At 47.2% G+C, this 12,377-nt stretch overlaps 1 protein-coding gene across 4 annotated transcripts in view; it reads right to left on the bottom strand.

The window, feature by feature from the left end:
- The window catches only part of SPECC1 (sperm antigen with calponin homology and coiled-coil domains 1), a 262,628-nt gene that overhangs the window by 81,849 nt on the left and 168,402 nt on the right, over positions 1 to 12,377 (bottom strand). For all 4 annotated transcript variants that reach the window (XM_040630107.1, XM_040630108.1, XM_040630110.1 and 1 more), the window contains exons 7-9: positions 7,552 to 7,759; positions 4,133 to 4,206; positions 3,562 to 3,740 (exon numbers count right to left, since the gene is read on the bottom strand). In XM_040630107.1, the coding sequence (XP_040486041.1) occupies positions 3,562 to 3,740; positions 4,133 to 4,206; positions 7,552 to 7,759 (461 nt within the window). The remainder of the gene's footprint in view (positions 1 to 3,561; positions 3,741 to 4,132; positions 4,207 to 7,551; positions 7,760 to 12,377) is intronic.

Below are 12,377 nucleotides of genomic sequence, written 5' to 3' on the forward strand. Positions count from 1 at the left end.
ACAGCTCCAGAACCCCCGGGGCCCGCGGCTGTGACACACGACAGCTGTAAGGACACAGAGTGGCACAGGCAGGCGACTGACATTAGGGAAGGATACATTGTGCACACAGAGTTAGAGCCGATTCCAGAAGAGTCTGGCAGTGATGGGCCACCATGCTGCTCGCTTCAGAGGTGACGACGCAAGAGCCAGTGGGAGAAGCTAGACATGTTCTGAATCTCAGACCTTCTGCTTAGAAGTTCCTACCGCTAATGAGGCACCAATGTTTAGTGTTTTTAACCATTTTTAAAAAGATGTTTTCCATGGATGTTTATTGGTGTCATAGGAGTAAAATCGAGTCACCCTAAAAATAATGGTCTTTAGTGTTTCAGAGTAAGAGGAAAAACGTCTCTAGGTCTTCCCCTGTTACTGTTCGAGAAGCCTGTGTCATGCTCTGCAGGTCAACAATGTCCTCCGTGTGGCCCATCAAGGCATGGAGGGGAGCTGTGTGTGTGTCCTCTGAATCTGGAGGCCAGGCCCCAGGTCTCAGCTTTTCAGGAAAAAGGCTGGATGTTTTAATTTTGATGGAAGTTTGAACTGTAATGGTGTGCTCTTAATGGCTCAAAAGCGGAAGAAGCCGGAGTTGAAAAAGTTATTTGTTATCCTTTCATCCTTTAATGTATCAGCAAAACAGATCACTTCCAGGTCCGTAAAAACTACATTGGCTGGTTCAGATTTCCGGAACAGAAAGAGGAGGTCCACAGCCCAGCTAAAATGTGGAGATGCCACTGTTTCCAGGAGGTTCCAAGGACTGCATTGGACAGATGGTGCGGTTGGCATGTGAGTTCCTGACTCCCCCATCAGAGAAAGGCCAGCTGACCAACTGGTCTCAGAGAACAGTGGACCTTCCAGGGCCCTTCAGTCGCAACCCACTCTCATCGCCTCGTTTGGGGGAGGGAACAGCTAGGTCTGGGATAGAAACCTTGCCAGTTGGTGGCAAAGCCAAGACTTGAGCCTCGTTTCTCCATCTACTCTTCACATCTGTTATTCTGACTCCAAAACAAAAATCCTTTTGAAAACGTAATAGGACCGAAGATTGCTAGCGCACTAGTTTTTAGAATTTTCTAAAATCCTAGGTTAAATAATGTTCCACTTGGTTTCACCTGCTGAGTTCTTGGTAATGAAGGCTAACTTGTACTCACACAGAGGCGCTTCATCTGCCCACCTACCAGCCTGACTGTATCCCCTCAAATGCCTGGATATGCGAAGTAAGAATGAGAATCGGTAAATCCTGTGTTAGGATTGAGGTTCTTTTCAAATGTTCTTACCTTCTCTTGGTTGTACTTGGAGGACCTCATCAGAGAATTTTCTGCAAGTTCGTTGGCTGTGGCTGAACCAAGAATGCCTTTTGAGTTCTCATATTTCGAAATGACTGTCAAAGTCAAATCGAGTTTCAGTCGAGAACCCATTCAGCCAGGATGGAAACACTATGTCACTTCAGGACCTTTAAGCGTGTGGGTTGGTTTCAAGTCTTGCTCAGGGGATGGTTCAGGATGTGGCTGAGCCAGCGGCAAGTGACTTTCAGAGTCAACTCTTTAGAAGGGGCAGTCTGCAGAGTCAGGGAGGAACCCGGGTCTGGCTGCCGTCTGAAACCCTGCCCAACTCAACGACACGCCAAAAACACACTGATGGGGTTTCAGTAATATGCCGTGTTCTGGGCTGGTGTCAGCCCTACACTGTTGAAATGTTTTGTGATAAGGGATTAAACTGCTGGATTTGGGTGGTCGGTTTGCAAATCACTAGAAAATTAGAAGAGAAATGTACCGTGTTTATTAAAAAAAAAATGAAGTGACCCTATGTTTAAAGATGTAGAATATTATATATGGACCCTAAATCGTTGGGATTTGTGCAGAGACTTTCTATGGTATCAGAGTTCAAGTTGTAAAATCTGGCCTGTGTCTTAGAGTCTAGGTAAGAAATGCAGAAGCTCGTACGATAACTACATGAACTTGGGACTCGTCCTGTACCGTTTATCTTTACAATAACATACGTATGAAGTGATGCAAGTTACAGTCTGGTTCCTCTTCCAAAAACACACATCATAAAAGCAAGACAAGTGGACAAATTAAACAGAAGCAAAAAGCAAATGAGGGGACCTCATGTTCATTTCAACAGGGGACATTCTCTAGTCTTTTCGATTCTCCTCCCTCCTTAACTTAAAATTCACATGCTTTGGCGGCCAGAGGGTACAGGTGTGACTATAAAATAATGATCTTGATTTTCAAGGGTGACTCATGGAACTAGCTACACACATCTTATCTGAATCCTTCCCTACAGTCTGTTTTTAAGCAGGCTCTGTGCCCAGTGTGGAGCTCAACGTGGGGCTTGAACTCACGACCCTGAGATCAAGACCTGAGCTGAGATCAGGAGTCGGACGCCTAACCTGACTGAGCCACCCAGGCTCCCCTACAGCCTGTTTTATATGAAACTCATAAACAAAGGAAGGACGGACTGACTGAAACAAGTTTGGTAAGAGAATCAAAACAGAATCCTGAGAAGAAATTTACTTTTTCTAGTGTCATGAAACTCACAATAATACATCAGACCCAGAGGCTCAGAATCTGGCCAATGAATAACTCTCTTGATCTTGGAAAACATGGAGAAAGGGCCAACTGCACAAATCAGCATTCAGAACCTAGTAAATCTGACTTAAAATACTATGTTTCATATTTGAAAGACACCTGAAAATTCCAAATAATTTCCTAATATCCAAGAATCTCAAAGTTAGGGACAGTTACTCCTGACTGGGGAAAGGGAACACTGCATTCATTTAGGCCTAAAGTACTGTTTGTCATCTCGTCTGTGAACCCCTAAAATTTCAAATAATAATGAAGTCTGAGCTCACTTTAGGAATACCTGCCTCTGAAACTTTGCTGTTAGGAAGAACTTTCTGGGACAACACACGGTGTGATTTCCCTCCCTCGGAACTCAAAAGGAAAGTCACGTGTTAGCTAGACGTATGTTCTCCACACTCATCCTTTTTAATAAAGGGGGTTATTTCAAGGGCTTTTGGAGGCAGCCCACAGGCATGGCCGAGGGAGAAGCATGTCCCTGGGCCGGGAGGAATGGGCCCCTTCACTGGTGGCAAATCCCCTGGGAGTGAGTCCAGCCTTGCCCAGGGCATGAGAGGGACCCACGTGAGGTGTTGCTGTGGCCCGTGGAAATGCGTGGTTTCCTGCACTAATAAACACCATGATTTAAGGAGCTATCCTAGACGCACTTCTCTTCCTTAAATGCGGGAGGACCCTTGGCTAGAACTTTCGCGCACAATGTACGTGAAAAGTTTTCTCACTGCCTTGGGCCAGAGAACGGCAGTGACCCGGCCCTGGATGGACCCTTCTGGCCGTGTGGCGGTGGCAGCAGCGGACGAGTGAGTTTAGGAAAGAAATAAAGGTTCTGCACAGAGAGACACAGAAGCGCCACGTCTCCAGACGGCGAAGGCTCATGCGTGGTGATTAAAGGAGAAGCCAAGCACGGTGCGGGTGCCCGCCAGACTCACAAACGTGTGGCTCTGTCGTGACCCACCTGCCCTGGCTCTGCATGTCCCCTAGCTCCTTCTGCAGCCTGGCGTTCTTCTCCTCTTCCTCCAGCAACCTCCTCCTCACGGTGCGCAGCTCCTGCTGGGCCTCACACTTGATGTCGTTGGCCACCACCACCGCCGTCTGCAGGTCCGCCTGGAACCGCCTCCATTCCTCCGTCTCCTCCTGAAAACGCCAGAAGCCACACCTGCGTCAGAGGCTGGCCGGGGCGGCGTGTGGGCAGGGGCCCCCGGGTCCCCCATGTCAGTCAGCGAGAAGGACCGGCCAGGTGGCCCTTCGCGAGCACGCTTCAATGCCGTCCCACCACCAGGAAAAGGAACAGCACGGGAGGGAAGGACACTTGGTGTTATCGGAGTTTATCCTGAGGCTGAAAAGCTGCTTTGATTTTGTTTCCTGCCAACACTAATCTGTGGTTCCAGGGCCCACGGGAAGGTACTGAGAAAGCAGGCTAGAAGAGTCAGTGGGGTATTTTTCAGAGGGTTCCAAACCGAAGGCGGGGACACTCTCAGTACAATGATGGAGAAGGCTCCCTGTCCCCTGCGGTAGCCACGTCTCACCTTTATCTGCTTAGTCAGAGTCTTCAGCTGCCTTTCCAGGTCTGACTTCTGTTCCTCCAGCTTCATCACGTTGCCTGGAAATAAACAAGTCAGACAGGAGTTGGAAAAGGCGCAAGACTCTTGGGAGAAAGCAAGCGAGGTAGAAAGGGAGCAGAACCAGATTTAAAATCCGTCCGGTCTGCTATAAATTCCATCCTTGGCATCCAGCTAGAAACTGGAGGGTCCTCCAACACAGAAAGTGGGATGGTTTGGGGAATAAGTGGTGCTGAGTTAGGTTATACTTGCAGATGGTACAGCCAGGCCCCACTCATATTGACTACACTCACTCCTGGCCTCCCTGGTGGTCGCACATTATGGTCCTGAATGTCCTTTATCGCTGTGCGGTAGAGACCTTTTGTAGAACAGAGAATATGACCGGTTATTACTACGGGGACTTTTAGACCAGTTGCTAGAGTCGAGGTTTTTAACTGTAGTTAAACAACAGAATCACCTGGGAAGCCTCTCAAAAGCACACATGGTTCAAAGCCCCAGACTGTGACCCACAGAGAGGGAACACCCATGGGGAGACAGGATCTGGGGGGGGGGGGTATTTTACCAGCTCCAAAGGTGACCTGAACCTTCTCCTTAATTGAGAACATCCTCTGTCCCCTTCTCTCTCCGCCTTTGATTCTTCCACGTTGCTACCAGAGTCATTTCAATTTAAATCTGATCACATCCATTACCTAGTTAAAATTCTTCAGTGGGGGCGCCTGGGTGGCTCAGTCAGCTAACCATCTGCCTTCAGCTCAGGTCATGATCCCAGGGTCCCGGGATCAAGTCCCGCATCAGGCTCCCTGCTCACAGGGGAGTCTGCTTCTTCCTCTGACCCTCTCCCCTCCCCTGCTCTCTCTCACTCACTCTCTCTCAAATAAATAAATAAAATTTTTTAAAAAAATTATTCAATGGTTCTTCATGACTCATTCCAGGGCAGTAGGTGTCTATTAAGGATATGAATCAGAATTATCAGAGAAGCTTCAAAAAGAATAAACGACACAGGGTCAGGTCCCACTCTGGCCATTCTAATTCAGTGGGGCCTGAGAATCTGTGTTGGGGTCAATGCGGCAGAATAACAAAACACTCCTTCACTTCTTTGTATTTTCCTGTCCATTTCTCTCGAGGATCTTAAGGGAGGAGTGACTGGTCTCAGGCTGGATTTGTGTGTCCCTGGGCCTCCTAGCGAAAAGACATCTTACTAATACCTTAACACCCCGGACAGGAGTTAAAAAGCTTCTCAAAAGACAACTAGTCTATGTTATTTTCAATCCTGGATAAGTCAGGATACAACCATAGGAAGTGGTGTGACATCTGCTCTGGACATTAATTATAAGCTGGCTTTCTTGGCGGGTTTGTGCTTGACTTTTAAGGATTTGGAGACAACACAGCCACATTCTCATGAGCAATACATCACAGGAACAAAGCAAAACTGGACTTCTCTTCTTTGACTTTATATGCTCTTCAAGGATGGTGCTGTTTGGAAATACACACTATCGATGGCGGTGGGTGATTACTGAGAACTGCCTAGATGATGCTGACACTGGCTGACGTTCTCTAACTCTGCTGCGTATCACGTCCAGTGAAGGATGGAACTCTGGTGCTAGCCAGGCAATCGAGGTGTAGAATGTCCACTCAATTCTCATTACGTGTGGCAGTGACATCAAGTTGCCAGGCACGCCAAACTGGCGAATACTGAACTTTGCTCCTATGGGAAATACAGGGTTCGGTTCCTGCAAGCCTCTGATCACAACATTTTTATTAAAGGAGACACTACTTGGGTTATACAGGTTTGTTTGCCAATGTCCTTGTGAAAAAAAAAAAAAAAAAAAGGCCGTCCCATCAGTGCTGGAAACCTGCTTACCCACATAACCCTTTCACTGTATAATATTTGGTAGGTATTTTAAAAATTCTTCTCCAGCTTCCCAGTCGACAGAAAGTGACTCGCCTGCAAGTTTTTACCTTTGCTCATGCTGTGAGGCCTGCGGAGCCTCGAGAGCCAGCCAGCACTGGCTCGGAAAGGTCTAACACTTTCCTGACCCCGGGAAACATGACTATAAACTTCTTTGGTTTTGGGTTTCACAACAATGCAGTCTGCTACCTTTTACTTTTTTTTTTTAAACCAGACATCATCTCGTGAATCCGCAATCTGCTTTTCCGTCTTTTCCACATCTTCGTCACGCCCCACAGATTTTACGTCAGCATTTCCCAGAGTACTGAATTTCATTTTCCTTTCTCTGGAAGTTTTCATTAACATTGGACTCACGGCCAACAGCACCAAAACTTGTGCTTGAACAAAGCTCATCTAACACATATTTTCTCCTTAAGGCACATCCCAGCTTTCCTGCCGTAGGGACCCCAGACAGCATTTCAGGACTACATTTGGGGGCCACTCTAAACAGTGAAATCGCCCCCCCAAAAAGCACAAAAATATAAAAAAACATGGCCCTAAATAACCATGAAAAAGATACTTGTTTGCAGTATGAGAGCTGGACCAAGAACACAAAGGGTCATCCTGTTCAAGCTAAGCCGGGAATGGACTTTGGGAGACTAAAATTGTTCGCCACTCTCTCTGCACACGTCCGCGAATGACATGAAAAGTGCTGTGAGTGTTGATTTTGGGGTTACAAATAAATTCTGGCAAGCAGGTGAATCCCCAGAGATGGATTCCACAAATAATGAGCATGGGCTGTACAAGTCGGGGAACTTTTCAGGCAACCACCCATGCTATTTTTAGCAATGGTTAGTGTCTCCCAAAGCTCTGTGCATTAATTCTTTTGTGACAAAAGCAAAACACATTAGATGTGATAACTTCATAAAGCTTATTTGGACAAAGCAGGCAATGTTTAACTAATCCCTTTTAATGTCAATCCCTATTCAAAACGAACGATGAGTTCATAAAGAAGCCATATATTGGAGCCTCTTCAGTAATGAAGTGGCTGTTACGTGTAAGTTACTTGATATCCTGGCTTCAATGGGACACATGCTAGAACTGTTTTCTCCCTGAGCCCAAGAGCACACGTTGTTCAAATCCATCTGACCATCTGTCACCCATCTTCCTCCCCATCAGATCCCAAAGACAATGCTCTGTCGATACCCGATGAGCGTGGGCGGTGGCTCACGGACAGTATACCTGACACTCCAAATGTGTTTGCTCTTTTTCACAACCACCCCGTGCTGCTGACTCGCGTTCAACAACGTGTCCTTCCACACCACCCACTCTTCCAGTTTAAGAGGTTCATTATTCTGCCTTTCTTGACCGCCATTCTTCCTACGAGACTGCCGGATACGCCCGCGGAAGGCAGACATTCTCACAGCCCCTCCCGGGCATGCGGTCTGCATCCTGCTCAGTCCCGAGCCACGTCTGACCAGGGCTCGAGTCCACTTACTTTCCAGCTCACTGATGAGCTGGTTGTTATGCAACTTGACAGCGCGATGCTGTTCCACCTGATCTTCCAATTCAAATATGGTTTCCTTCATGTCTTTAATCTCCGCGTCACTCTCTGACGCTTTCTCTTGCAGCTTCAGGCTGGTTCGGCTCAGCTGTTCTGCTTGATGATCACATATCTCCTTCAAGTAAGAATAATCCTTTTCCACCTAGAATAAACAGAAGGTTTCGGGGTCAGTTAGCAGGAAAGAGTTCCTCACCCATCAGCGTCAGGCTCACCCAGGCAGCGGCAGAGGGAGCTCTTGGCATGTGCTACACCTGGAATCATTTCTGTATTCTTAGCCCCGGGAATAGCCAAGGCCAAAAATACACAAAGAAACGTGATGTCTGCAAACGGCCAAATATGGTGGCTTCTGTGTCCCTCCCTGAGGCAGGAAGAAAGCCGCAGGTAGATAGCTGCCCTTCTGTCCTGCAGCTGGTGCAAGAGCGCCTCCCTGGGAGGCTCTGGTACTGCGCCCGGAGAGGGGCCCGGCTGTGGGCGGGACGCTGCCCTCCTCACATCTGCTATGGAGCAGCGCCCTCTGCTGGGGATCCAGGAACAATGCCCCTGATTCCCTGCAAACGACAAATCTCTCCAGCCATAAACTTCTAGCGGTTATAGCGTTTCTTCGGAGAAATGCGACATTAATGTGACGCAGAACACCAGCTGAAAGCCCAGGAAACGTGGGCATGCACCAGACACAGAGAAGCAGCACAGGCCAGGCTCTCATTTCAACTTTTCAATTCTTAATCATGAAACATTTTAAACACACAGAAAATCACCCAGAGTGACAAGATAACCATGTGCCCAAACGGACTTCAAGCGACTAAATTTTGTCACATTTGCTACATATTTTTACTTTAACAGGATTTAGTAAAGTCCCAACCTTCTCTGCCACCCCAGAGAGTAATTTGCATTATCCCAAAAGTGGTGTGTGGTTGTTGCTTGAACGGTTTTTCACTTTCACTGCCTATGAATGTGCCCACAATATACAATATTGTCCTGTTTTAAAATTTTTTATTTTATTTATTTTTATTTTTAAGTAATCTAATCTCTGCACCCAATGTGGGGCTCGAACTCACAATCCCAAGATTAAGAGTCACATGCCTCACTGACTGAGCCAGCCAGGCACCCCGTTTTAAAATTTTTATACAAATCATATTATACCATAATTATGCTTTTGCAGTGTACTGTTACACTGCATTATATTATATGGTAATATGCTTTTGTCCTGGACTATACTATACTTCTTAGGCTTTTGTAAAACTTGCTTTTAACCATGTTTTTGTGATATCCACACTGATATCCACAATGTTCTGTCATTACTTTAAATGTTTCATAGTACTCTGCTCTCAGAATATACCAATTATTTTAGTATGAACTATGCTCCTTTTCTATAGTCCTTTCATTCATGTTACCAAATAGCTACATATTTACCAATTAATGGAAGCCTGGTACCTATTACATGTCTTCCTAGATTTGGGGGCATCGCCGTATACAAGAAATTTTTTTTCACCATTGCATCTAACGTGTAAAATCTTCTGGCTGCAAGCTCTCTGTGGGCAGAGACCCCGTCTGCTCTCTTCACCACTGTACCCCTGGTGCCTACACAGCGTCAGACACACGGGGGACCCCCGAGTGAACAGATGCCGGACAGCAGGATTGCACTGCTTCTCAGCTGGGACCTTGTGATAAGGAATAAATAAAGAAGGAAGGAAAGGAAAGAGGGAGGGAAGAAGGAGAGAACCAGCATGGGAAAGAACGGGAGCACACCCCTAGCTTGACGGTGCGCACTGCTCTGCGAAACTGGTATGTCAATTACAAAGGTGCGCGGCTGCCTACTGCGCTGTCGCTGCTGCATGGGACACCCAGGGGGCTAGCCCGGAGCCGGACTGCCGGAGTTTAAAGCCCAGCTCTGCCCACCGAAGCAGGGTATGCAACGTTAGAGGACACAAGTCCAAGAAGTCTACACCACGTGATCCAGAGCGCAAGTCGTTGACCTGACGATAGGGACCTAATAAACACAAGAGGACTTTTAAGGAGAAAGGAGGCAACGTGTTTTAGGTACGAGAAGGTTGACGTCCAACAGCATCTGAAAAGCAGCCGAGGCAGGCGGCTTGTGAGCCCTGCCTCCTGAGTCAGACCGTGGCTTTCTGCAGAGCTGGCCGGGCTCCGTGTCAGGGAAGCCTCGGGCTGAGGGCCCGCTCTCCTGGCGTCTAGAAACACGCATGTTACTTGGGTGGGACTGCTGTGGGTCGGGAGTGAAACTGGGGGGTTGTAACCAGGGAACCAGCAGGATGAGCACCTTGAAGAGGGTCTCCAGGTGCAGCTGAGGCTGCTGGCCTCCCACGGGCCCCCACCCGCTTTACTTCCCACGTGTTGGCTTGTCACGATCACGAGCACCGAATGGTAAGCATGGCAGTGGGAAGGGGCCCCTGTGATGTGCGCTGCGGACGGCTGGGGCCAGTGAACTTGTCAGTCAGTGCACTGTTTCAAATCACACACCCCATTCTTCCTTCTTAATTTGGGAATCATTCTCTCAAGTTTAGCAATATATTCCAGAAAGCTCTTTTATGAAAACCAACAAGAACAAAAACCCTTAAGTAACTTCGCAACTTCTGCTTGTAGGAGCTTGCTGGGTAATAATAGGCAGGTATTTTTATATTCATTTTACAGATTAACAAATGGAGAGAGGGAGAAGTTAAGCCACTTGAAAAGAACAATCCAATTTCTCAGGGAGCTAGGGCCAGCACCTTGTACTTCCATGACCCTTCCGAGTTCTAGGTTGCCGTCCACGTGACTGGCCTTCCCGCCGGCTGGTTCTTTGGTTCAACAACTGCGCTATCAGACAACCAGTAAGGTGATTTCCAATGTCTCCTTTTCAAAAAAGAATCCACTATCACGCACGCCAAGGGCAACCTCTCATCTTCAAAAACCCAACTTGTTCTAGAAACGGGGTGTGCAGAATCGTATTACAAACAGTCAAATGAATTTCCCCGGGGAGCCCCAGTCCTACCTGGGACTGGTTAGAGCCAGTCCCAGAGGCAGATGGCAGCAGAGACCACTCGGGGCTCCCCTGCAGGGCTCAGCCCGGTCTCCTGCCTTCCAGGATGGGGGAGGCAGGGACAGCAGGGTGGCCTGGAGGGAGACGGGGCAAGAACCTCTCCCCTGGCTTGTCAGACACTGAAACTGAGGAAGAGGTATCACTGAGGGTCCCACACTCCCAGCCACTGGAAACTACCGGCTTCACTTCCAGGGTCGGGCCAACCTTTCTGGCCTGAGAACTAGATGTTCTCTTCCGGCCACATTCCTGCTGTCCCCACCCCGCCAGCTCCCCCAGTGACTTCCTACTCCCCTCAAGATTCACGTTGTAAATCACACAAAAGGACATGTCCTGATGACTCAGGTGTTCACTATGAATTTCTCTACTGTGTTCTAATCAAGTAAAATTCTCCTCGTTCACTGAGACTTGAAAGGTGGTTTTCTTCCGACCAAAAGGCTTTTTTTTTTTTAAAGATTTTATTTATTTATTTATTCGACAGAGACAGAGACAGCCAGCGAGAGAGGGAACACAAGCAGGGGGAGTGGGAGAGGAAGAAGCAGGCTCCTAGCGGAGGAGCCTGATGTGGGGCTCAATCCCAGAACGCCAGGATCACGCCCTGAGCCGAAGGCAGACGCTTAACTGCTGTGCCACCCAGGCGCCCCGACCAAAAGGCTTTGGCCTTAAGACTACATGTGTTCGAGTCCTTAGGTCTGCCTCAAATGTTTTTCTATCTCTTCTTCATTGCCATGTAACCGGGAAGCAGCACACACCAGTGATGAGGCGTTCTGGGGTCAGACCCAGCATCGAACCCTGGCCTTCGTCAATTCATCAATTAGCTAGTCACCTAGCCATTCTCTGCCTCAGTTTCTTCAGGTGCAAAAAATTAGATAACGACAGTATCTCTCGCATAAAGTTATGATGATTAAATGAGATTAAATGATCAAAAGGGTCGAAGAGTGCCCAGCACATATAAAGCACTAAAATATTAGTTATATTGATAGAATTAGAGCAGCCTCTCTCCTAATTCGGTTGCAAGTGTCTCTAACATTCATTCACTTATTCAACAAGTATTTCCTGGATACCTAGTATATAGAAGAAGTCATGATGTTAAAATTACACAGCTGATCCCTGAACGACACGGGGAAAGGGGTGGTAAGGGGCACCAATCTCCCCCCCCACCCACAGTCAAAACTTCATGACATTACTAAACCTTAACTTTTGATGCCACCAAAACTTAACTACCAATAGCTTACTATTGACCAGAAGACTTACTGATAACATCAACAGTGGGCTGACGCATATTTTGTAACGGGAATGCATTACGCACTGTATTCTTACAATAAAGGAAATTAGAGAGAAGGTTATTTAGAAAATCGTAAGGAAGAGAAAATACATTTACAGTACTGTACTTGCTGGGAAAAACCCCACAAATAAGAAGAGGACCCGTGCTGTTCAAGGGTCAGCTGTATGTAACATGGAGGTGAATAAACTTGGAGTGATTGCTTGAGTAACTTCACCAGGAGTCAGAATGTGTTATTTTTGTTGTGTTTGTTTTTACATCTAACTTGGTTCCTCCAAAACTCCTTTTGCTTAATTCTTGGCCCTGTTCCAAATATATACTGCTGATGGAGAGCCATGTTTCATTCATGCTGGTCAAGACTTGAACTATTTTTTTTTTTGCAATGCTGCTGTGCCAAGGGAAAGGAGAACATGCTAATTTAGTTTACACTTTTGTTATGGAAAA

Source organism: Ursus maritimus, unplaced genomic scaffold, assembly GCF_017311325.1.
Source record: "Ursus maritimus isolate PB19 unplaced genomic scaffold, ASM1731132v1 scaffold_14, whole genome shotgun sequence".
In the NCBI taxonomy this organism is placed as follows: domain Eukaryota; kingdom Metazoa; phylum Chordata; class Mammalia; order Carnivora; family Ursidae; genus Ursus; species Ursus maritimus.